General features: G+C 47.1%; 1 protein-coding gene across 2 annotated transcripts in view; it reads left to right on the top strand.

Moving 5' to 3' along the window:
* The window catches only part of TREH (trehalase), a 131,637-nt gene that overhangs the window by 33,246 nt on the left and 71,239 nt on the right, over positions 1-27,152 (top strand). For both annotated transcript variants that reach the window (XM_069224786.1, XM_069224787.1), the window contains exons 5-6: positions 18,309-18,396; positions 24,661-24,761. In XM_069224786.1, the coding sequence (XP_069080887.1) occupies positions 18,309-18,396; positions 24,661-24,761 (189 nt within the window). The remainder of the gene's footprint in view (positions 1-18,308; positions 18,397-24,660; positions 24,762-27,152) is intronic.

Below are 27,152 nucleotides of genomic sequence, written 5' to 3'. Positions count from 1 at the left end.
AGAAGTCACCTTTAACAGTAGCCAAATCCTCCACCTGAGGGAAAACGATGTAGCTCCTCATGTGTTTCAGCAGGGCAGACAACACTCTGGACAACACGTTGGAAAACATAGGCTGGGACATCCCTGATGCCATGGCCACTGTTGTTTAAAATGACCCACTTGTTAGGAAATGGAGCACTGATAGCACCTGCACTTGAGGGTGGATTCCTGTGGGATGGCGGATTGGTGACATAAGGTCTGGCTCCAACTGGGTACACAGTTCCTGGATTGTGGCACGGTCAAACCTGTAGGTGATGATTAAATGTCACTCCTCCATTGTCAACAGGTCCACCAGCGGTCGGTACACCGGAGGATTCTGCCATCTACTCACATGTCCCAGCTGACGGTGCCTAGGAAGGACAACAGCGACCACAGAGTCAAGCAACTCAGAGGTATGTACCCACAGCTACACAGAACACGAAACAAAATCCAAAAAGTTGTCTGTATGTGTGTTAAGTCCAGGCCTAGGTATGTGTGACGCAGGTGAAAATGAAGCCATGTTGGCCCCTGAAATGGCGGCTGCCTGACCTCTAAACTGGGACAATGGGATGTGAGGTAACTGCGCTGGCGTTGTACACCGTCACGGTAGGCGGTCGAAGACCGCTGCGCACTGCTGCATTGGTTAACATTGGACCCTATGGATCCCAGGAGCCAATGACGAAGTGCGCCGGCGGTGATGATACGCACCGCTGCGGACGTGACCGCCATTTTCTATCTGTTCAATCACTCGATACCTGATCTTCGACAGGAGAGGACCTACACTACAAGTGCTGCTGTGACCTCGGTCTGGAAGAGACAATGGCACGTGCGTCTGGGGAAAGGGCCCCTGCCTTCACTGCACAGGAGTTGGAGAAACTCGTGGACGGGGTCCTCCCCCAGTACACGCTACTCTACGGTCCTCCAGACCAACAGGTGAGTATATAGGGTGCAAGTTGTATAGGCTATGCCTGGGTGGAGAGGACTGGATGTAAGAAGGAAGGGGGCAGAGTTCTGCGAGCATGAAGGACTGTGAATGCTTGTGCCACATGGCAAGGGTAGGGATGTCGGCCACTCACTTCGATGGTGCAGTTGGTAATGACTTCTCTTCTTCCCCTAAACATGTCATGTAGGTCAGCGCCCACCAGAAGAAGGATATTTGGCGTGCCATCGCCAAGGACGTCCGGACCCTGGGGGTCCACCAGAGACGGAGCACCCACTGCCGTAAAAGATGGGAGGACATTAGCCGCTGGAGCAAGAAGACGGCGGAGGCTCAGCTGGGGATGGCCTCCCAACGTGGGACGGGTGCCCGTCGCACCATGACCACCCTGATGTTCCGGATCTTAGCGGTGGCCTATCCTGAGTTGGATGGGCGCATGAGGGCATCACAGCAGACACAAGGGGTTGAGTACACTATCATTCAGCTGACTTTGCGCGCAGTGGAGGGGTCTGGGTGGGGGAGGAGGGCTGTGGGTTTCCCTAGGCCAGGGCAAGTTCCGTAGGCTAGGCCCCTCCGTAATGCAGGCCATGTGCCACTCCACCCCTGTAGAATGCCAAGTACAGGTATACATGCCCCTGTGTCATCTGTGTGCAGATGTCCACCATAGCCATGTAGGCCATATCCCAGGAACTGCATCTGTAGAACCCAACAGCGCGGCGTAGTGCAGGGGGCTGCTGTGTCTCTATTTTCCGCCTTCTGTTTCCCCACCCCCTTTTTGTGCTCTCCCTGTTCTTTTGTGCGTCAGCATCATCAGGCGGAGGTACAGTGGCACCGGAGCACGAGGGGGCTGCATCCCACATGGCCATGGAGGGCCACACCACGGACTCAGAATACACCAGTGGGACGAAGGGCGAGGGGAGTTTCATGGCGGTCACCGGATCAGCAACCAGCGACACGGACTCGTCCTCCGATGGGAGCTCCCTTGTGGTGGCGGCAACATCTGTGCCCCCCACTTCTACAGGTACAGCCGCCACCCCCCCTACCAGCACCGCCCTCCCAGCAACCCCTCAGCCTTCGCCCCGTGCCCGCTCACCCAGGAGGGTGGGCATCACCTTTGCCCTAGGCACCTCAGGCCCTGCTCCTGTCACCTCTGCTGCCCTCAGTGAGGAGGCCATTGACCTCCTCAGGTCACTCACTGTTGGGCAGTCTACCGTTGTGAATGCCATCCAGGGTGTAGAAAGGGAGTTGCAACACATTAATGCATTCCTGGAGGGCATTCATTCTATTCAGGCTGCCCATCATCGAACCCTGCAATCTTTGGCCTCCGCACTGATGGCAGTCATTGTCCCTGTGTCTAGCCTCCCCCCTCCAACTTCCTCCACCCAGGCCCAATCCCCTGTACCTCTGCCTATCCCAAGCACACCATCAGACCAGCCTGCACACACCTCAACACACAAGGGCAGCTCAGGCAAACATAGGCACCACACATCCCACAGGCACTCACACAAGCATCACCCACATACAGACACAGCAACATCCACTGCCTCCACTGTGTGTCCCCCTCCTCGTCATCTCCCTCCTCCCTCCCAGTGTCGTCTACACTCTCACCTGCATGCACTACCACTACAGCCACTAGGACTCGCACCAGAACACCCACCACCACACCCCGCTCACCTGCACTCACCACCCCCACTACCATTTACATGTCCCCTGTGTCCTCTCCCAGTGTGTCTGTGACGCCCCCTCCCAAAGTACACAAACACGGGCACACACACACCCAACATCCATCCACCTCACGACAGCCTCCAGAACATGCACCTGCACCCAAATCATCAAAAGTTACACCTCCTACAACCACCTCCTCTTCCTCCACTCCCAGACCACCTCCAGCTACCCGTCCCAGTGTTTGTCAGAAACTTTTCCTGAGCAACGTTGACCTCTTTCCCACCACACCCCCCTCCAATTCATAGGTCCCGTACTAGCACCTCAGCCAAAAAATCTCCGGTACCAGTGGTGCCTGTTAGAGGTATGTGGAGTGCACCGGGCACCAGGGCAGCCAGTGTGACACAGAGCCAAAGCACAGCCAGTCCCCCCCCTGTGAAGCACCAGAAGTTGGACAGTGCCCGACGGGAGAGGGGGAAGACTCCTGCCGGCAAAGCCGCTCACAAGGGTCCCGGGGGGAGTGTCGAGTCAGCTGTGACTCCTCCCAAGGTGGGGAAGGGGCAGAAGAAAGCGCCAAAGTCTGGGAAGAGCAGCACGGCGGAGGAGGCCGCCATCATCCCCGCTGCCCAGGACGCCACCGCCAGCCCCATCGTCACTGGTCAGGAGACCACCGCCAGAGTCAGTGCCCAGGGGGGCAGCCCAATCGTCACTGGTCAGGAGACCACCGCCAGAGTCAGTGCCCAGGAGGGCAGTCCAATCTTCAGGAGAACACCGCCAGAGTCAGTGCCCAGGAGGGCAGTCCAATCGTCACTGGTCAGGAGACCACCGCCAGAGTCAGTGCCCAGGAGGGCCCGGCAACCATAGCCCCGCTGGGCAATGAGGGACCGCCATGGCAAACACCGCTGCACAGGTCAGAAACTGCTAAGTCAAGCACCGCTGAACAGGGCAGGCACCGCTGAACAGGGCAAAGACCGCCATGGCAAGCACCGCTGAACAGGTCAGAAACTGCTAAGTCAAGCACCGCTGAACAGGGCAAGCACCGCTGAACAGGGCAAAGACCGCCAACTCAAGCACCGGTAGCCCATGTGCGGCAGGGGCAGTGACGGAACTGGGACCGTCACAGGGAGACTGATGCACTCTGGGAACCAATCCCCCTCCAGAACCAGTGGAGAACAGCATCCACTGCCTCAGTCCTTAACAGGATGAAGCATTCTGGGCACCAGTCCCCCTCCAGAACCAGTGGAGAACAGCATCCACTACCTCAGTCCTTAACAGGATGAAGCATTCTGGGCACCAGTCCCCCTCCAGAACCAGTGGAGAACAGCATCCACTACCTCAGTCCTTAACAGGATGAAGCACTCTGGGCACCAGTCCCCCTCCAGAACCAGTGGAGACTGTTATCCACTTGTGAGACTGTGGCTTTGCACTCCCCAGGATAAAGCAGTGGGCAAACCACTCACTGCAAGGACTTGTGAGACTGTGGCTTTGCACTCCCCAGGATGGTGCAGTGGGCAAACCACCCACTGTAAAGACTTGTGAGACTGTGGCTTTGCACTCCCCAGGATAAAGCAGTGGGCAAACCACCCACCGCAAAGACTTGTGAGACTGTGGCTTTGCACTCCCCAGGATAAAGCAGTGGGCAAACCACCCACTACAAAGACTTGTGAGACTGTGGCTTTGCACTCCCCAGGATGGTACAGTAGGCAAACCACCCACTGCAAAGACTTGTGAGACTGTTGCTTTGCACTCCCCAGGATACATCAATGAGCATGGAGCCCCGTCGTGGATCTGGCGTGGTGCTGTCATCCGGCTGAGGTGCCTCCCCTTCCCTTCCCCCTGAGGTGCCTGTTGTATTTCGATCTGATGCCCCAGCAGTGTTCTCGTTTTTGGACAGGTATATATATAGAGAAAATGTCACTTACCCAGTGTACATCTGTTCATGGCATGTTCCACTGCAGATTCACATGCTGTGCATATACTTCTGCCATCTAGTGTTGGGCTTGGAGTGTTACAAGTTGTTTTTCTTCGAAGAAGTGTTTTCACAGGATCGAGTGACTCCTCCTCTTCGGCTCCATTGCGCATGGGCGTCGACTCCATCTTAGATTGTTGTCCTGCAGAGGGTAAGGTAGGAGTGATAGAGTATAAAGAAAAGAGATGTCCATGCTAATAGAATGTTAAATATATATATATATGTACATATGTTGTTAACTTAAATGACTACAGGCTGCTGGGGAGGTGGGAGGGTGCATGTGAATCTGCAGCGGAACATGCCACGAACAGATGTACACTGGGTAAGTGACATTTTCCGTTCGATGGCAGGTGTAGCTGCAGATACACATGCTGTGCATAGACTACAAAGCAGTTTGTCCTCCCATAAAAGCGGTGGTTAGCCTGTAGGAGTTGAAGTTGTTTGAAATAATGTTCTGAGTAGAGCTTGACCTACTGTGGCTTGCTGTGTTGCTAAAACATCTACACAATAGTGTTTAGTAAATGTTTGTGGTGTTGACCAAGTAGCTGCTTTACATATTTCAGCCATTGGTATGTTTCCCCAAAAAGCCATTTAGCCCCTTTTTTCCTTGTGGAATGTGCCAAGAGTTGTCTTTTGGCTTTAACATAGCATGTTTGGATGCATCTTACTATCCATCTTGCTAATCCTTGTTTTGAAATGGGGTTACCAGTATGAGGTTTTTGAAAGGCTACAAACAGCTGTTTAGTTTTCCTGAATGGTTTTGTTCTATCTATATAGTACATTAGTGCTCTTTTAATGCCTAATGTATGTAGAGCTCTTTCTGCCACAGAATCTGGCTGTGGGAAGAAGACTGGTAGTTCCACTGTGTGATTAATATGAAAAGGTGATACCACTTTTGGTAGAAATTTTAGGTTAGTTCGTAGTATAATTTATGTTTGTGTACTAGTATGAACAGTTCTTCAATAGTAAAAGCTTGAATTCCACTGACTCTTCGCAATTATGTAATTGCGACTAGGAAAGCAAACTTCCATGTTAAGAACTGCATTTGACATGAGTGCATAGGTTCAAATGGCGTGCCCATAAGTCGCGTAAGCACTATGTTTAAATTCCAAGAAGGAACTGGAAGTGTCCTGGGTGGAATGATGCGTTTTAAGCCTTTCATGAAGGCTTTGATAACAGGAACTCTAAATAAAGAGCTGTGCTGTACATTTTGCAAATATGCGGAAATTGCAGAAAGATGTATTTTTATGGAAGAGAATGCTAAATTAGATTTTTGTAAATTAAGTAAATAGCATACAATATCTTGTATTGATGCTGTAAGAGGGGCAGTCTATTTAGATTGACAGTAATATACAAATATTTTCCATTTGTTAGCATAGCACTGTCTAGTAGTGGGTTTTCTTGCTTGCTTAATCACTTCCATACATTCTGATGGTAGTTGTAAATTCCCAAATTCTATGACTTCAGGAGCCAAATCGCCAGATTGAGTGTGTTAGGATTTGGGTGCCTGATCTGCCCTTTGTTTTGTGTCAACAGGTATGGCCTGTTTTGGGAGCTTGGAGTGTGGTACTACTGACAGGTCTAACAAAGTTGTGTACCACGGTTGAAGTGCCCACGTTGGTGCTATGAGTATCATATTGAGTGTGTTTTGACGCAATTTGTTGACTAGAAATGGAATGAGGGGGAAAAGCGTAAGCAAATATCCCTGACCAATTAATTCATAGAGCATTGCCCTTGGATAGGGGATGTGGGTGTCTGGATGCAAAGTTTTGGCATTTTGCGTTTTCGCTTGTGGCGAACAGATCTAGGTTTGGTGTTCCCCATTGTTGAAAGTATTTTTGAAGTACTTGAGAGTGAATCTCCCACTCGTGTGTTTGTTGACAATTTCTGCTGAGAACATCTGCCAATTGGTTGTGTATCCCTGGAATGTACTGTGCTACCAGGTGAATTTAGTTCTGTATTGCTCATTTCCACATTTTTTGAGCTAGGAGGGAGAGTTGGGACGAATGTGTCCCTCCCTGCTTGTTTAAGTAATACATGGTGGTTATGTTGTCTGTTTTGATCAGGACATTCTTGTGAGTGAGAAGAGGCTGAAAAGATTTGAGTGCTAGGAAGACAGCTAACAACTCTAAGTGATTTATGTGTAGCTGTTTGTGTTGGGCATCCCATTGTCCTTGGATGTTGTGATTGTTGAGATGAACTCCCCAGCCAATCATTGATGCATCTGTTGTAATTATGGTCTGAGGCACAGGGTCTTGAAATGGCCGCCCTTTGTTTAGATTTGTGGAATACCACCACTGAAGGGACATGTATGTTTGGCAGTCTATCAACACTAGATCTTGAAGTTAACCCTGTGCCTGTGACCATTGTTGTTCAAGGCACTGTTGTAAGGGCCACATGTTTAGTCTTACATGTGAAACAATTGCAATACAAGATGCCATCATTCCTAACATTTTCATGACAAATCTGACAGTGTACTATTGACCTGTCTGTATCTGTGCAATTATATTTTGGAATGCTTGTATTCTCTGCGTATTTGAACTTGCTAGCGCTTTTTGAGTATTTAGCATTGTCCCTAAATACTGTTGTATTTGCGCAGGTTGTAGTTGCGACTTTTGGTAATTTATTGAGAACCCTAGCGTGTGCAGGGTTTGTATTACGTAATGCGCATGGTTTTGACACTGCGTATGACTGTTTTATTTTATCAGCTAATCGTCTAGATATGGAAAGACATGTATATGTCTTCTTAGGTAGGCTGCGACTACTGCTAGGCACTTTGTGAATAGCCTTGGAGCTGTTGTTATTCCAAAGGGTAGCACTTTGAACTGATAGTGCTTTTCTTGACAAACCGGAGATATTTTCTGTGCGCCGGATGGAAGGGTATATGAAAATACGCATCCTTGAGGTCTAATGTTGCTGTGAAATCGTGTTTTTGAAGTAGTGGTATAACATCCTGGAGAGTTACCATGTGAAAGTGTTCTGACAGGATGTAAAGATTGAGGGTCCTGAGATCTAATATTGGCCTTAGGGTGCCATCCTTTTTGGGAATGAGGAAATACAGTGAGTAAACTCCCGTCCCTAGTTGATTTTGTGGCACAGGTTCTATTGCTTGTTTGAGTAATAGAGATTTGACTTCTTCCTGTAACAGACTGATGTGTTCTGTGGATAGTTTATGTGGTTTTGGTGGAATGTTTGGTGGAATGTTTGGTGGAGTTTGTATCAATTCTAGGCAATAACCATTGCGGATAATTGATAATACCCAATTGTCTGTGGTAATGTTTTGCCAATTGGTGTGGAACCTTTGCAGTCTCCCTCCCACAGGGGAAGTGTGGAGTGGAAGGGAATGAAACAAGTCACTGTTTACTGTGTTGCGAGGCTTGTTTAGGTGTTTGATATTTCCCTCTACCTCTGGGGTACTAGCCTCTATATGTGCTCTTAAAACCACCTCGTTGGTATTGAGGTTGGCATGCCGGTTTTGGCTGCGATGTGGATGCCTCTGCAGTTTGCGCCCTAAATCCACCTCTAAACTGGGGTTTCTGAAAGGATCCCCTGTATTGTGTGGTGTATAGTGCACCCATCACCTTTGCGGTGTCTGAATCCTTATGCAATTTCTCAATTGCAGTGTCCACCTCTGGGCCGAAAAGCTGTTTATTGTTGAATGACATATTCAACACCGCTTGTTGGATTTCGGGTTTGCTGTGCCCTCTTTTCGTGTTCCTTGGGGAGATGCTGAATTATATCTTTCATCTCAGCCCAATGAGCCCTGTCATATCTAGCCAACAACACCTGTGAGTTGGCTATTCTCCATTGGTTAGCTGCCTGGGATGCCACTCTCTTCCTTGCAGCATAACATTTTCTACTCTCTTTGTCTGGTGGGGGTGCATCACCTGACGACTGCAGTTTGCCCTGTTCCTGGCAGCGCTTATCACTACTGAGTCTGGAGGGAGTTGCTGAGTTATATACACAGGATGAGAGGGGGGTGGCTTGTATTTTTTCTCTACCCTGGGAGTTATTATTCTTGCTTGACAGGCTTGCTAAATATTTGATCAGCATGTTTTAGCATGCCCGGGAGCATAGGGAGCGACTGGTATGTTGTGTGCGTGGAGGAGAGGGTATTAAACAAAAAATCGTCCTCCAATGGTTCAGTGTGCATGGTGACACTATGGTATGCTGCAGCCCTATCTAGCACTTGATTGTATCCTGTACTATCCTCAGGTGGTGAAGGTTTAGAGGGCAAGCAGTCTGGGTCGTTATCGGGAATGAGATCTGGATCATAAAGATCCCATGGGTCTACATTATCTTGTTGCGAGTCAAAGGAATGTGATGGTGACTGCACTAGTGTAGGACTGGTAGGAGGAGAGATATGCAGGTGTGGAGAGTGAGGAGGAGTATGAGGAGGAGAAAATGTATTGAGGAGGTGGTGGTCTTTCCTTTGTCTTTGGCACTTTAGTTGGAGGCTGTGCCGTGTCCAATTCCTCCTGAAAGGCTAATTTCCTCTTAGGTTTTAGAGGAGGTGCTGTTAAGATTCTGCCAGTTTCTTTATGGATATGAATCCTGGCTTGCCTTTTGTCCATTACTTCCAGTATTGGCTGTATTTGGGAGTCCTCCTCAGAAGTCTTATGGCTTTCTTTGAGTGTTTTAGAAAGTCCATGCTCCTTGGTGTACCCTGTTCTTTTTTGGCTCCAAAGCTGGCTTTTTCGGTATCAAAAAAGATGGTGTTGTGGATGGTCTCGGCTCCGAAAGGGATTTCCGAAATTTCGACTCGGAAGAGCGGTGTTTGCTCGAGTCGGAGACGGAGCTTTTGGTCGACTCCGATGGCTTCGGAGGAGTGGCCTTCTTCGTGCCAAACCGGGGGTTTGGCCACCGGGTGTTTTCTTTCGGGTCGAGCCATGGCCTTCCGGAAGTGGCATCCCCAAGGCCTTATATTTAGGTTTAGATGGTACAGGGGCAGGCGTACTCACGTGCTGTCCTGCCGTGACCGGTCTGTCTTCCTCAGATTCCTGGTCGGAGTCGGATCCTCGAACGGAGACTGCGGTCTGCATGATCTCTTCCTCCTCGACGTCGAGATGTTCGGAGCTTTTTGACCTGGGGAAAGGCAAAGATTACAGACAAGGTGTTGGTCTGTATAAGGGAATTTGGCGTGGCACCGAGGACAGAATCAGAATGGAGTCCGATCCATGAGGCTTCCACGCGGTCGGCCTGACCAGGCCCTAGTTGGGCACCTGCGCCCCGAAGGGTGAGTAGAGATGTCTGTTCCAACGGCACCGAAGTGTCGATAGAAGATGTAACGCAATCGATACAATACCACCGAAAAATGAAGCTTTTTCAAAGTTTTCTGAATCGAACTATCGGAGCGAAAGGAAACACGTCCGACCCCGATGGGGGAAAGAAAACAATCTAACATGGAGTCGATGCCCATGCGCAATCGAGCTGCAGAGGAGGAGTCACTCGATCCCGTGACTCGAAAACACTTCTTCGAAGAAAAACAACTTGTAATACTCCGAACCCAATACTAGATGGCAGAAGTATATGCACAGCATGTGTATCTGCAGTTACACATGCCATTGAATATATATATATTAAATTAAATGAGTGTGCTCAATCACTGGCACTAATGATGCAATGAAAGGCTCTAGGGAGTAATGATAAAAACTTTTCAACTTGTATGGGTTGCTTTGTAAACAAGATACAAATGCGGAGGTAATCATAATATGATTTTAGAATAGTGTATCAACAATGTACATAGCAAACTTGCACATTAGCGACAAAGCACATTGACCGAACAACACCTTTTAACCTTGTTGAGCGTTCCCCCAAAAACTTGACCCATTCTTCATATTCTGTAAACCCATTTTTAACAGTCTCTAAGATGTACATCCATTTGCAGGCCTGACAGATCTCCTCCCTGAAGATTCAGTTGGACTTTCGCTATCACCTAACCTAAGTTCTCCGGAGAATCATTGTGGGTCTTGAAGTGATCCCTCAAAGGTACTCCTTTAGTGCCACACCTTATTCTGGTACAGTGTTGTGGAATGCAAATCTTCACCGCCTGTCTCATTTGTCCTATTTAGAGTAGATTAGAGGTCGACTATATTGCAAACGCCATTTACAGCATTACAGTTAGTAAAGTCCTAAATACAATTTCTTATAAAAGAGGTGAACATATTTGTACAATCACCACCAGGCATGGCCCGTCCTTTAGGGCGGAGGGGCCGGCCACACACCCCCACACCTTTTGCCCCTCATGAAGCGTGTCTGTCAGGCTGAACTAAGTTCAGCCTGACGGACACTCCTCATTTTCAGCTCAGACAGCCAGGAGTGAGACATGCGCGATTTGCGCAGACTCCTGGCTGCCTGAGCTGAACTTTGCTGGGCTGAGGAGGTCACAGCTCCTATGGGCTTGACCTCCTCGGCTCAGCAAAGGTGCCTCGAGGCCTTCCTCTGGGTGACGAGGAAAGCGTCACCCATTGACTTCGACCTGGGCGCTTCAGGTTTAAGCCCTGAAGCGCCCAGGGCGAGTGTCAATCAGTGACACTTTGTCACAGAGTGGGGTGGAGTCAGCAGTCTCACTGACCCCATCCCACTCTGTGACGAGGCCGGGACTGCTACTTCCCTGCAGGGCCAGGAACCCTTCTTCCCTTATGGAGCAGACAAGGAAGCAGGCTGGCTTCTAAGCTCTAAAAAGACCACCTGATTCTCCCGTCAAGTTGCAGACATCAGGTGGTGTCCCTTCACCATCTGGAGATTGGCTGTTGTGCAGACACCAGCACTAGTCACACAGACACCCATCAAGTATCCTACAGAGCTCATTCTTCCTTGGTCAAGAAGAACTTGACATTGAAACAAAGTGGGGTGGTTTGGATCCCACTTTTAAACAAAAGTTTCCAGATGGGATTATAATTCACTATCAAATGTGTAATTTTCTGTCAGCTTTTAACTGTCATGTTCTGTCACTTTCTAGCTGTTCTACAGGTGCATCCTTTGTACAAGGTGATGCCTCTCACAGCAGATAACAATGTTCCAAGCTGGAGTATCTAAAACAAAGAGACAGTCAGGTGTGAGATTTCTGCATTGGGCCTCCATCAGTCATGTTGAAGCAGTAATAAGAGGCAAGCAAAAGGGTAGGGTCTGCATAGAAACCTTCTTACCTTGAACAACACAACAGAAACTGTACTCCAACTCCTTGTGCTTACTCTCTACCAAATGGTGAGGCTAAGGGAGAACTAATCAGAAGCCTTTAGTTAACAAGGTCCTTTTTTAATATATTAGGACAGCAATGTCACCATCATCCCTTACTTCAGTGTCTGGGTCTCCAGCATCCAGCCACAAGAAAGAAGGCAATGCACTTTTGTTGCCTTGCAAGCTGTATCTATCATTCATCCTATGCCATGCTAAACCAAAAGTATTCAAAATGGATCTCACTGGTCCTATTACTCACTCTTGCCACACACACAGTCCTACTACCAAACATGAATTACACATGCACTTTCATGCATTTGGCACAGAAGGTCAGTGCAGGGTGGAGGGGCTCACACTCAGTTGAACTTTACAGGAGTGGGATCAGTAGACCACACTCTGACCTGACACAAGAAAGGTCTTATCATAACTAATGTTTCACAAAACTTGGTATGCTGCCACCGCAGCTGCATGTGACAAACATGACAGTCCAATGGCAGCTACAAGGGCATGCTTGGGGCACTGACTTAATGCAAAGTCCAGAACCTGTTCTGTGACCTACCGTCGATAGGCCCAGGCTTCTGCAGACATAGTAAATCAGTATGTTAGCAGGGCCAAACAAAGGCAGGATGCCAGTTTCACATACGGTCAGGCACTCAGGGCAGAGGCATATTACCATGCAGAGGGCATTCCAGTGCCAATAGCAGCAAAGAATTGACTCTGGTTCTTAGTACGTGTCAGACTCTGTTGTCAATAAGACCACTGGAACAGAATTAGCCACCCCTACCTTAGAGAGCAAATGCAAGCAATCAGGTCTTCAGAAGCCTTACAGCAGGATACTAATTCTGTTGATTCCCACTTTCAGACAAGTACAACTGACTCCATTAGAACTCTGAAGGGCAGACTGAAGGTGTTGGAAAATGACTGCAGGGTGGCAAATACCTGGCTGGACAAGTGGATAAACCTCTTCTGACAAATATCTGGCTGAACAAGTGGAAAAACCTCTTCTGGGTGAATCAATAGCATGTAGAACTGGTCTAATGGTGGGGTAAGGAACTTTTGGTAGGCCAGTGAGAAGTGAATTGGAGACACTACAAATGTTATCAGAATAATCAAGGACTGTATTTTGACACTGAACAGCAATTACTGGTGACTATTGATATACAGATCCTGTACACTAAGAGGCACTTTAAGCTATAGAAATTACATTGGACAAGAGTATTTTCCAATGTTTGGTTCCCACTGAATTTACTGTGATACTACTGGAAATAGCCCTCACTGAGAATATCTTCAAATTCAATAATGAGTATTTGTATCAAGTTATTGGAGTCACAATGAGAGCTGGCTTCATCCCTGACCCTACAAATCCGTATTATGGATCACTATGAAAGTCTACATCCATACATATATATATATAATAATAATGATAGTAATCCCCACAGAGAGAAACTGACGAAGTAGCATAGATATTTAAATGACGTTTTACTTCTGTGGACGGATTATCTTGCAACACTTTGATCATTCCATGTTTGGCTCAAAGCATGATCCCATGACATACAATTCACTATGTCACATGGTAATTGTGAAATTAACTTCCTTGACATTACTACCAAGGTGGAGGAAGAGAAACTATACACCATAATCTTTGGGAAACCCACTGAGTACAACAACCTACTATGTTACTACAGCATTTACCCGTATACCTTAAGGGTTAAAGTGCTCTTTTGGCAACTTCCGAAGATAAGAAGAAACTCAAAATGTAAAATGTTTAAGAATCAAAATATTGGTTGCCAATCTGAAAGACCATGGACCCCCGATGAGCCTTCTTAAGAGGGCACCTCGTATTGGCACAGGAGAAACTGCTTACGCCTAAGGAAAGCATAATAACTGACGTTAGCATAGAAAGCATGACAACATTTTTAACCAACGTAAATTGATAAAAAAAAGATCATTAGTAAGCACTGGAACCTTGTACCAGAACGGCTGGGTGTGTCCACCAAACCCCTCTTTGCCTTTAAGAGAAGGATGAATATCAGAGATTGTCGGGACTATTCACAATGGTAAATTACACTTGTGAGTAATTCACATGTGTTAGTTTAATCTTACACTTTTACGCAACTCTACTACGTTTGGCTATTCACAACATCTGAGTGTAAAGTTACTCGAAATTATAGACTTACTCATCTCCAGCCTGCTAAAAAAGGGAGTGGTGCCAAAGACCAGCATCCGTCTTTCTCGACTAAGAGGCACCAACTGCAAAAGATGAGCACCTGCCTGTGCTGGCCTGGAGGATGAAACTTTCGAAGATGGATGTCTGCCGAGCAAGCCTAATGCTCTGTTCAACACCAGTGGCTCAGAGAAGAATGTGATTTCCATCTGTAATCCTCCTTCTCTGACACGTCATCGAGAGTGCAGATTCACAACCACATCTACCAGCACAACTGAACACCCTTGTGCAAGTAACAAGCTGCTCAACTCACAAGAAGTGAGAAACTACGCCCAGTCCATATAAGGGAAATTCTGCTGCTAGAATGCTAACCTTTGCTAGTATGAGCATACTAACTATCCATTGGGGTAATTGATAGTTGTTAGACCTGACAGACTTAGGGTGGTCATCACCCACCTTTTTGCCTGCCTCCCTCCATTTCTGTGACCCTGTTTTGCTGGTTTTAGGAGGGACTCTCTCTTACACTTCAAAGGCCAGTGGCCTACCCTCACACAAAGGACTGTTACCCCCCCATGGGGATCCAGGCAGACAGGACTGGGCTGCAGGGTGAACTTGTGCACTTCAAAACCACTCTTTGAAGTCCCCCCCCCCAAAACCAAAGGCACTTTTGGGTGTATATATACTGGGCCTCTAAGCCCACCAAAGCAGACACTTCTGAAACTACATCTAGACTCTGTCAGAGGGACTGCCTGGCTGTCCAAAGGACTCATCTGGGCTGCTTTGTTGAGAAGGACTGCTGCCCTGCTTGTTGCCCTGTTGTCTGCTGGCCTCTGACTCTGCTGGAAGGACTCTGTCTTCCCCACAAGTGCTCTCCAAGGGCTTGTATTGAGCTTGCCTCCTGTTCTGAAGTCTCAGGGGCACAAAGGCTTTACCCCAGAGAAGAAAATCCCAGTGCGTCCGAAAATCGATGCAACACCTGCAGAAATTGACACAGCACCTGCCTCACGACTGAAAATTCGCTACTTTGCCTACCGGATCGATGAAGTGCCTGCTCTTTCTTACCAGGGCGTCAAGGATTTTCAGTGCATCGTCCCTGGGCGTCAAAATATCCCTGCATCGCAGTGAGGAATCAAAGCTGCACTCCTGGAAATCGACGCATCACCTTGCAGCGTGGAAAGAAACGACCCATCATCTGTGGCTTGCTGGAAAGTCCAACACAGCGCCTTATTTTTCAATGCATCTCCTCCTCTGCGGCCCCTGTGGGTCATTATCTTTTACATATCCCAGGTACTGTGTGTTACAAGGATACAACCACTGATTCTTAAGGATTGAGACTCTTTTAAACCTTTAAAAAATGATGTCTCGACTTGTGAATATTGGATTTTTGACATTTGTATCTTATTTTATTCAGATAAATATTATCTATTGTTCTACACCAGTGTGGAGTACTTTTTTGGGTGTTTTCATTGTGTAAGAGTTATTGCACAAATACTTTACACATTGCCTTCTAAGTTAAGCCTGCCTTCTCTGTGCCAAATTACCACAGGGTGAGCACAGGATAAGTTTGACTGTGTTGTGACTTACCCTGACTAGAATTGTGGTCTATACTTAGAAATTGGTTCTCTGTTTGGCAGAGGTATGCACCCTTGTCCAACACTGCTAATCAGTGCCTGCACACATAGCTTTGCCTAAGTTACCATAGATGTTGGGAACTTCATGCTAGCGGGGTGGTTAGGGAACACTGTTCGGAGTAAAAACATTTCACTAGGTTGTGGTATTTTGTTTTGCTGTAAAATTAAGGTACTTTTTAAAACTAAAGTGAAACACTGTTCGGGAACATGCGTTATTGAGTTTGTTGTTTGACTGTGGAATTCTGAGCACTTTTTCCTTATATTATCACTTTGACTGCTTGCCATCAGTAAGGGGCATATTTATACTTGCTTTGCGCCGAATTTGCGGCATTTGTTTTTACGCAAATTCGGTGCAAACCTAACTCCATATTTATCCTTTGGCACTAGACCTGTCCAGCGCCAAATTTATGGAGTTAGTCATTTTTGGGATGTGTAAACCTACTTTAGGTCAATGAGATGCAAAGTAGGCGTTCCTGTGCAAACAATGACTCTATGGCCTTAGCGCCATATTTATCCCCCATTGCTAAAATCACGCACGGGGAGAAGGGGTAAACAAATGGTGCAAAGCTTGCTTTGCACCATTTTATAACGCGTGGGTCAGGGCAGGCTTTAGGGGACCTGTGGGCCTATTTCCATGGTGGAACACCATTGAATAAGCCCACAGGTGCCCTCCCCAGGCCCCAGGGACAGCCACACCCACACTAGAGGGACAGTGGAGGATGGGGTACCCCATCCGAGGTAAGTATAGGTAAGTACACTTAAGTATATATATATATATATATATATATATATATATATATACATATATATATATTTTTTTTAATGTGCCATTGGGGGCCCTGAAATTGCCCACCCTACATGGCACTTAGTGCAATGGCCATGCCCAGGGGACCCTGGTCCCCTGCGCTGGCCATTGTGGGGGTGGGCATGACTCCTGTCTTTCCTAAGACAGGAGTCATGTTATGGATGGTATTGCGTCAGAAAATGACTCTAGGCAGGTTAGAGTCATTTTTTTTACTCTAACCTGCCTAACGTCATTTTTTGGTGCACAACCCCCTTCTTCCATACCGCCAGCCCCAGTTGACTAGCGTCATTTTTTTTTTAGCTAGCCTACCCTTTGCACCGGCTTGCACTATTCCATAAATATGGTGCCCGGCTGGTGCACAGAAATGGTGCAAGCCAGTGCTAAACTTTTTGGTGCAAAACTACATTAGTGCAGTTTTGCACCAAAAAGTATAAATCGGGGCCTAAGAGTCAAGTGTGGAAAGTCTGTACTTGTCCCAGTTAGCAGAGCCATGGGAGGATGGATCTCAGGATACTAATGGCAAATGACCTCAGTCACCACTGTAGGGGCCCAGGTCAAGAGCATAAGAATTCTGAGAGATAATGAACTACACAATCCACAACCAGGGTAAGGTCCTGATTGATGGGAGGCTCTCAGACTTGTGATACATACACATTGTACAGGCCTGTGGATGAACTTGGTTGCAAACACCCTATCTCATCTTGCAGGCTCCATTAGTGGTAATTCAAGTCTTATATTTATGAAAGTGAATATCAGAATTAACTAAGGCCCTCATTCTGACCTTGGCGGTCTTTTCGCAAGACCGCCGAGTTACCGCCGCGGTGAAGACCGCCGACCGCGGCGGTGTGCCGCTGTGCGCATTCTGACCGCTGGGAGCGTTCCGCCGGAAAACCGCCAGCAGCCACACTGGCGGTCGGCGGGAAAGTGGAGACTGGTCAACCTCCACCGCCGCGCCAGCAGAACACCGCCCCCAGAATTACGACCCACATTTCTGTGTGGCGGTCTTCTGTTGGCGGTCTTCTGTTGGCGGTCACGTCCCTATGGCTCCCGTCGCCTCCCGGAGGACCAACGCACAAGGTAAGTTGATCGTCCGTGAGGGGAGGGGGTGGGGGGGTGTTGTGTGATGTGTGCGTGCATGGGGGTGTGCGTGTGGTTGTGTAGAGGGGTGCTGTTGTGTCTATGGGTAATGTGTGCTGTTCGGCAGGTGCGCATGTCGGCATGTATGTGTGCGGGTATGTGTCCCCGTTGTGTATGTGTGTGTAGGGGGTGTGTATATGTGCATGTTGGGGGTGTGTGCATGTCGGGGTACATGTATGTGCATGTCGGGGTGGGGGTGGGGAGGGGGTTCGTACCACCTCTGGGGGGTGGCAGGGGGGTGGAGGGTGTGGGGGGAGGACTCGGGTGGGTAGTGGGGGGTGGGGGAGACCCCTATCAGTGCCAGGGAAGGAATTCCCTGGCCCCGATAGTGCTTACCGCCATGGTTCGCACGGCGGTTCCCGCCCGCAAGAAACCGCGGCGGTAGGCAGGGTCATAATACCCTTGGCGGTCTTGGGACGACCGCGGGGCCGGAGTGCGCAAACTCCAGCCCCGCGGTCATGACCGCCGCGGCGGTCGGAGCGGAGAAGTAGCGGTCGGTCGCGGCGGGGACCGCCGCGGTCAGAATGCCATTTTTAATACCGCCGGTCTGTTCGCGGTCCGACCGCCGTCTCTCCGCCGACCGCCAGGGTCAGAATGAGGGCCTAAGTATTTAACGATGATTAGAGCGCAGGGCTGCTGAAATGTGTCTAGATCTATTGAATAAGTTATGTTAAAATGTATTGGACCTTTCCAATGTCTTGTGTTGAAATGTTTTTAGATTCTTCAGGTAGCTTCACTGCTCTGTGATCGGTCCATTCTGCACAGGGTGCTGCTTTGTTTCATTGTCCTTTGTTTGTTTCTTCTAGTCCCAAAATACTATCCAGGATTAGTGATGGTAATTTGCAGAGCTGGGCCGCCAAGCTACACCTGCTGTGGAAAAGTCTTGGGAGGAAGGTAAGGGGTGTGGGTTAGTTTTTGGCATGTGTTACATAGGATGTGTGAAGCAAACCTAGGGCTTTGCGCAGTAAGTGGGCAGAATTGGTAAATGTTGGGTTGGGCCTCCTACCTGAGCAGTGCTTCTTCAATGAAGAGCAGCAAGACCCATAAACTGAGGATGATCTTCATTTGCCAGTGCCATCTAACTAAATATTCACACCTGTCCTGCACACATCTGGCAGGTGATCTGGCATGTGTTCTGCGCAACATGATTGCTAAGTAGTATGGTTGGTTTATTCCTGCAGATCAGCATAATTCCTATAGTCGCATTGTTATATTGCCCTTTCCCTCTAGCCACACCGCTGCCCCTTCCTATTTCATCATGCACCAGTCCCTGTTTTATGTCCTTTGAGCTAATTTGGCCCTCAAAGCCCTTATTCCTACCCGATCCATGTCCATACATTCATCTTTGTCTCCATTCTGATCTATTTATCCTGGTATTCCTTTGTGTTGCGCACTGTATAATAACCAAATTGTAAATATGAAGGTAAGCTGTCACCACTGGAGGATAGTGGACAGAGTTGGAAGAAATCCTTTCCACCTCCACTTCGCTCATATGGTAATCTTGGGTCTGGCAATAGATATGACAAAGTGCAGCATAAAGTGTAGGGTGAAAAGTATGCGCTATCTTTTGTGCCCCAAACCTGTCTAAATGTTCATTGCCTTTACATGACTGCCTTTTTAGAAAGTTGTTTTACATTTTAAAGTAGTGTTCTGGCTTCCAACAACTCTAGCAACACAGGGACAGAAACACACTTGTTATGCTCCCCCCATTCCATGTGTGAAGAGAGGCAGGAGACAATTATGGGTTCACCTATCCTGCTGTTTACACTTCACCCCTGTTGTGGTCATGAGTTGAGCCTCCATGACTGTATTCATTTCAAAATGTATTCTTATCCAGTGATGTTGAGGCCATATCAGAGTACTTAAAATTGTGTTGACATTCGAGTGTTCTAATTCCAAATGTCACTGTTGTATTTCAGTGCTGAGAAGCTGCTCGTGTGTTAAGCACTTCTTCAGCCCCTCTGCCAATAACTATAAGATTTACATTTCTCCATTCTGACACTATCGTTGGTGACACTACAATCGGTATTTGAATTTTCTGAAATTATGAAAAAAATCTGCAAATGTGTTGGGACGGGAATGTCCCCTGTGTTATAAATGTGCTTGTCCATGCTGTTTGTGCCCGAATGCAGTTTGTGTCCAAATGCATGTAACACCGGTACCCTTTTGTTTGGCCCTAGCATCATGTTAATCTAGCATGTGTACAGAGGTATAGGCTTGTGTCTGGTAATGCAAAATACAAAACCTTTTCTTTGACCTGGAGAAGCACACAAAGTATGCCTTCTTAGTGGACAACGTGGTTTATATTTATGGTAAGACAAAGTGGAGGTGACAGCAGATTGTGTTTTGTGACTCTTTTGGATGATTAGATCTTGATCTCTGTGTAGGAGTGTGTGTTTGTCCACTGCCCCCTCGTTTAAAGTTCTGCTGTTATTTGGACGCTCGGAACCAGGGGCTTCTGTGACAAATTCAATGAGGGCTTTTTTAGCAAAGGGCTGCTGATTAATTCTTCCTGCACACTGCTTTTTGGTAGATGATACGGATGAGGGTGGGACTGCAGTTTTTGTTGTTCAAGGTGAGGACACTTCTAGTTATGCCTCTGATTGCTGCTTCAGGATGTCAGCTAGGTGCAAAGATCTCCCATTTCATTGTGCTCATGTTTTAGATACTCTTGTCTGGATCCAGCTCCATTGCCAGCTGCCATGAGAGCATCCCTTTGCCCAAAGGTTGAGGAATAGCCAGAAAATTTGGATGAGAACCAACCCAAATTGGCTCTGAATCTGTAGACAGTGGTTCCACATCACCCTGTCTGGGAAATGAATATTAAAGGGGGATTCAAACCATTCCACTTTGTTTCAGTTGCAAATTCTTCTTGACCAAGAGAGATAGTGCTCCACAGACTGCTCAAAGAATGCTGCTCCATGAGCAGGACTGGTGTCTGCCAGACAGCCAGTACCCCAGAGATAAGGGGACATCACCTAAAGTCATCACTTTTGATGGAGGGGCTGAGAGTCTGCCTAAAAGTGCCTGGAAGCATGACTGCCTGCTGAAAGAGGGAAGGAGTGTGTCGGGCTCTGCAGGAAGGTAGACTGTCAAAACCCCACGTTGTGAACACCCATAGAAAGTTGAGTACCACAGAGAGTGTAGTCAGGAGCAAACCGTGCTGTGCCTCTGTCACCAGATCCCCTGAGAACTGTGCCTAGGTTTTGCACAAGAACAAGTGTCATTGTGTCAACACTAGTACATTTATTAGTAAAATGAAGGCCCTCATTATGACTTTTTTGACCGCTGAAGTCACCCCCGCCAGGAGACCGCCAGTGATGGCGGTCTTGAGACTGCCATATTATGACTCCTAGCAGCTCTCCACCATACACAGGGCGGACAGGCACCAGCAGCCATACTGGCAATCGGCGGTCTAATGGAGGTTGGTCCGCTGGCACCGCCACGTCATCACAACACTGCCCGCCGTATTACAACTTTGTAATTGGCATGGTGGTGTTGTGGTGACGGGGCGGGGCAGGCCCAATGGACCCTGTTCCCTCCCGGATGACCACCAGGTAAGGTAAGGTGATCGACCGACAGGGGAGGGGGAGTGTTGATTGTTGTGTGCATGAATGGGGGGTGTGTGTGTGAATGGAGAAGGGTGGGGGTGTTGTGTGTGTGCAAGTGTCTGTGTGCTTGTGTGAATGCGTGTATGCGGGGGTGGGGGCAGTGTTGTGGCCATGTGTGCATGTGTGTGTGAATGAGTGAACATGGATGTTGTGCGTGTATGTATGTGTGTGGTGTGTGTGTGAGTGGATCGGGGCAGTACGGGGATCGGGTGGGGGAGTCAGTACAGAGATCGGGGGGTCAGTACGTAGATCAGGGGAAGGGGGGTGTCGCTGCTTGGGGGGGTGGGGTTTCCTGATGGGGTCAGGGGGTGGGGGGCTCCTACAGGGAGTAGGGGTTGGGGAGTCCTGTAGTGGCAACAGGAATTTGTATTCCTGTCAGCAGTATCCTTACCGCCAGAGATTTTGTGGCAGGGCTGCCACCACGGAATCCCTGACGGTAAGGATACTTATTATACCGCAGGCATTTTAGGTGGACCGTCGGGCCGAAGGTGGTCAGCTTTCGGCCAAGCGGTCCCAATACCCTGGCAGGACAGGCAGTAAACTGGCTGCGATACGGCCAATTCACTGCAATGGTCATAATTTGGCGGTCTGGCTGCCTACACCGCTGTGGCGGGCAGGACTGCCAGGGTCATAATGACACCCTATATGTTATCAGATATGTTTCTTTATCTCAAACTAAATACAATGTTTTCCCCTTTAGTTGAGAACACCCAACAAGACCAACAATGAAGTTATCTTTGATGATATATTTACTTTTGCTGCAGAAATAAACAATATGACCCTATTAGAACCTCTCCTGCCTCCTCGTACCTGATGATGGGTTTATCTTCAGGGTTCAATATTATGTTGCACTTTCCTCAGTTATTACATTTTTCTGGCTATTTGTCCCAAGATAAGTTTTGCATTTTGCTCACTCACTTTCATTCATGTTGATCGATATACAGTGTATATTTAGAGCTCGGATGTGGGACTGTAGTTACTCACAAGTGCTTGATTTTGTATTGATATATTGAAGGGTTTAGTACCTTGCTCACATTTGAGCGACAAACATACTTGTGAATGTCATTGAAAATAACTGTCCTATAGTCAATTTGCTCTGTTGCTTTTTGGAAAAAAGAAAGCATTTGGTAAGGGGCGAAGAAGATCAATGTTAAAGTTGCAGAGTAGTCAATGTTCAATCCTAAAGTAAAGCAGGTTCTTTATGTGACCTTCATCTCATGTCTCTACAGTCAGGTTAAATTATTTTTCAAGGTGTTTAGAATCCCTTCAACAAGTTCCAGAGGCTTGTGCTTCTGTCTTGGGCTTATGTTTTGCTGCTTAGACAGGGATTCTTGGTCAGCTCATAAGGCAGTGTGGAAATCCTAAGCCATTGCCCCCATAGACTCTGCCATGGAACAGATTATTTTGAGTTTGTTTCTGTCCTTTACCAGAAGCCAACACAGTGTTTCTAAGGTGGCCATTATTTGATAGCAACATTTATCATGAGGGCTCCCCATGGCCCTTTAGATTTGGACACACAATCTTTCTTACTTTGTTATGATAGGGTCCGTAGGTCATGTTTCTAAAGTCTAATTCTTTCATTACTAAGGCTTTCTTCATTTTCACACATTAGTCTTTTTGTTGGATGATCGGGTTCCTGCCGGGCATGGAGAGTTGAAAATGAATACCTTTGACCAATTTATATATTTGTGGTGAAAGTACATAATGCCCCAGTTATTTGTGTTTTTTTAATTGAGTGAGGTAGTTCCAAGGGGCAAAGACAACTCAGACTGGACAATCTCAGCCAGGGCACCTCCCACCACCAAGACCTCTGGTTAATGACATTCATTGGGTGCCTTACTTCATCCAGAAATAGAAATTGTTCAGCATTCTCCGCTTGTAACTTTGCAGATGATAGGAAAAATGAATTGTGGGCATACTTTAGAAATTGATGTTATGCTGCATGACCATTATCATTTAACATCTGTAAGTGCATAAAGAAGTTACTTTTTAAAGGTGGAAGGGAGGAGCCTAGACGAACCTGGATTTACCAACAAGACAGGGGTATTGGAAGTAGGACTGCATACACTTTGACTCTGAGGTCGTCACAGTGTTGTCTTCCTGTAGCACTCTTAGAACCTCTCCTGCCTCCTCGTACCTGATGAGGGGCTTGTAGAAGCAATGATTGGATACACTCTAATTTGCTCCTGAGATTCTCATCTGCCCCTTTTGTTTTTTATTTGGAAACCTTTAGTTATCGACCAAGCAGCATCAGTGTCCTCTGATTACCTTCGTCGAGGGACTTCAAAGGATCCTGCAGGATATTTGCTATTATGATCTCTTTATCTGTTAATGTTCTACTTCAGTTAATATACTTTAAATAGTGATACACAAGTGTAGTTGCATGGCCAATGTTGATGTTGCTGAATTCCTGAAGATCATTGGTGTGGTGGCTAAAGAGATTAGAGCTATGATGGCTGAAAGCCACAATGTCTTCGATATGGCTGTTGAAGTCTATGGAACCCCCTATATATAATTCTTAATTTGAGCCGGTGGTTGCAGGTGGGGCCCACCGCCACCCTTTTTGGGGACCAGGACTTATTTTTCATCATCAGTCTTTGTCCTATAACAAAAGATATAAAGACAACAAAGTGGGAAAAGAGGAGGAAGAGAAAAACTGAAAAAATGAGAAAGGAAGAGAGTTTCAATGAAAACCTGCAAGGATATGGGAAAAGCTCTGGCAGAGTATGGGAGTGGATAAAATAGGCATGAGGTGAAAATGATACTAGATGCCTTTGGTATTTGGCAAGTGCGAAATTCTGCAGTAGCACTGGTGAACTTTTGAGAAAGACTTTGGACACAGGCACTTATACAAATTAAGCACCGACAGTATAGTGGCTGAATTCCAGTAGTGCGCTGGTTGAATTCTAGGTGATCAGTGCTATGTTGGCTGAGTTTTAGGAAGTCGGCGGTGAAGTGGTGATTTCCAGGAGAAGATCAGTATGATGGTTGCATTTTAACAGATCATGTATATGGTTGCTGCATTAACGTATTCAGTGATGTGGTGGCTTAATTTCAGCTTTCCCAGTTCTATGGTGCCTGGATTACAGGAGACACTGGCGTACTTGCTGATTTCTAGGCTTACAAGGGTATGATGAATCTTAGAAAATCAGTAGAACGGTTGAATAGTTCTGGGTGATCAGTGGTATGGTAGATCCATTACAAAGGATCAGTGGTATGGTGGCTGGATTAGAGAAGATCAATGGTATGGTGACTGGAGTTCAAAGGATTAGTGAAATGTTGGGTGAATGACAGGAAATCATTGGTGTAGTGGCAGAATTTGAGCTAATCTGAGGTATAGTGGCCGAATTCCAGCAGATCAGTAGTAAGATGGATGAATCATACAGCTTTGTGCTACAGTTGTTAAATTCTGGCTGGTCCCTGACCTGATCAGATGCTCACGGAAATCAGTGGACTGGTGGCTAAATTTTGTAGGTCCATGGATTCATTCTAGACGGCTGTGCTTTTGAGACATCCAGCTCTTTGCAATGCCTCCTATCTTTCTTAGATCAAAGAGGAAGTAAAAACGAATCCGGAGCGACATTCCCAAATATATGTGCCTAACCCTGTGGTGGTGCCTGGTGGAAGATTCAGGGAGTTCTACTACTGGTAAGTGACACTGGGCTTCAGTTGTGGCTGTACGTAATCTCATGTGATCACAAGATGAGTAAATTGGGCTAAAACTTGACAACATTGAGCAAGCGTGTTCAGTAATGTAATCACAACAAGAGAGTGATGAAGACATTAGCAAGGGTGAATAGCTGGGGCACACTGTTGTGTCTTTTGGAGATCAGATTACAAAAAAGGTTTATGGCATCATGGGGGAAAGGATGTTGAGTGAGGGGCAATGTATGAATATGGGAAGTGAGAATGATAAATGAATGACTCATTGATGATATCACGAGTGCTACTCATTGTTGAATGAGTAGCACTCGTGATATCATCAATGGCAAGGATGGTGGTATGCTGACTCCTAATGTCATTACTGTTTACAGCAGCAGAGAAAGGCACCCCTATGGAGCAACACCCAATGCTTCCCGTGCCCTATGGACGGTTCCTGTAATGAGCAGTACAACTGCCTATGCTTGGGTGTCTGGTGCCTAGACCCTTTATATCAGGATATTCTGTGACACTACCTGCCTTGTAAAGGTTGCAGCAATATCATAAAGCAGGTGCAAAGAGCTTTGGTGACTGGAGCAGACTGGCCTGGAGCTGTGGCACAACTAATCAAAGTGCAAGAGGCAGCTAACACTTGAGATAAAAGACAGCTGAGCAGACAGACCCTTAGCAAGAAATTGCAGTACCTGAAACCGCTCGATAACAGGTGCCAATCGTTGATAACGCGTCAGTCTTAGAAATGTGAAGGCAAAGTCTAGAAACTACAGGATCTTGCCTTCCTGATGGGCCATTAACTGATAAAACCAGCCGTTTATTCTTTAGATACTAAATTAAGTACTGAAGTAATCTACCCCAAATGGTGTGGTTGACGTGCGCTGCAGCAACATACTCCGGTAAAAGTGGTATCATTTTCACCTATGGCATTTCAGTTCAGAGGTGGGAGCTGGGTTTAGAAGTGGAGTATAGCGTACAGTAAAAAAGATTTAAAAAATGCTGCTTTAAAGCACTGAGGAGTGCTCGATGACAGGAACGCAACCCAAATCCGCACGCTGGGAAGCCAGCGGTAATAGACAAAAGATCTAAGAATGCACGTTTATTACGCATTCTACAGGCAGGAAGTGTGAATGTGGTTGTGGTAGTGAAAGAGCAACGAAAACCTTAAGACAGGTTTTTTAAGTCAGGCAAAGCCACTTTGCGGGGCTTCGAATGGCTTCAAACATCTGTAGTAATGCAGCACAGCACAAATCGCTGTGTTGCATTACTCTGCGCAAGGGAGGCGTCCATGGGGTTTGCGTGGGTGTTCCCATGCAACTCCGATGGTTTTTGACGCATTCCCATATTTACCAAACCTGGTAACCCTGGAAATAGGCCAAAAAGATATGCCTCCCCAGGAGAGGCATAAAGAGGAGAAATATCTTTATTTCTCCTCGTTTTTTCCTCTTTGTGAGTGTACTGAATTCTGCAGCAGAGATGGAAAGAAGAAAAAGCCACTCATGATAGTTTTTGTACAGGAAGGTGCCCATTCCTGCACAAAAACAATCTTGTTTGCAACACAGGCACCCTTGCACCATGGTGCAAGGCATGCCTGAGTTGGCTTTAGGCTGCCAAAATGGCACCAGAGCAAAGGACAAGGACAGGAATGCTATAAATATGGTTCTTTCCTGCCCTTTTACTGTGATGCAGAGCAGCACACTTGCTGCACTGCCCTGCGTTACAAAAGTCATAAATATGCCCCATAGTGTTTTAAATTAAAGCAGGACTAGCCCCATTGGATCGAGTGCCACAGAGCCTAATTGAAGATCAACTGCCAGATGGACATAACTCCCAGTTATACCTTATTGTCCTTGGTTAGATAAAAAAAATCTAATGATGTATGATGGTCCTATCCACTGGAAAGAACACTGCTTGTTCCAAAGAAATAGTGCATGGAATTTGCCAAACAAACTTATTTTTCTGTTGAAAATGACATTTCCCAAGAGGGTCATTAAGACCGCCAGGGTACACAGCACCTCCCTCCTCCTCCCCTTGCACCCTCTACACACAGCCCCCTCCTCCCCCGCATACATGCACATGCACACAGACACACACACGCACCACGCATACACTCAATCACTTACACTTACATACACGCATTCACTCACACGCATCCATACTCGCATTCACCTCTGCACTCATACACGCATTCAACCACTCATACTCACACCCATCCAAACACATATACTCACACCCACCCAAACACGCACATTCACACGCAGACAAACATGCATTCACCACAGTACTCATGCTTGCATACACACATGCTTACACACTTACATGTATACACGCACTCACTTCTACACTCAGACACGCATACAACCACGCATACACACATACATGCACACA

Source organism: Pleurodeles waltl, chromosome 3_1 (assembly GCF_031143425.1).
Source record: "Pleurodeles waltl isolate 20211129_DDA chromosome 3_1, aPleWal1.hap1.20221129, whole genome shotgun sequence".
Classification (NCBI taxonomy): Eukaryota; Metazoa; Chordata; class Amphibia; order Caudata; family Salamandridae; genus Pleurodeles; species Pleurodeles waltl.
This window is presented reverse-complemented; position numbering and strand designations above follow the sequence as displayed.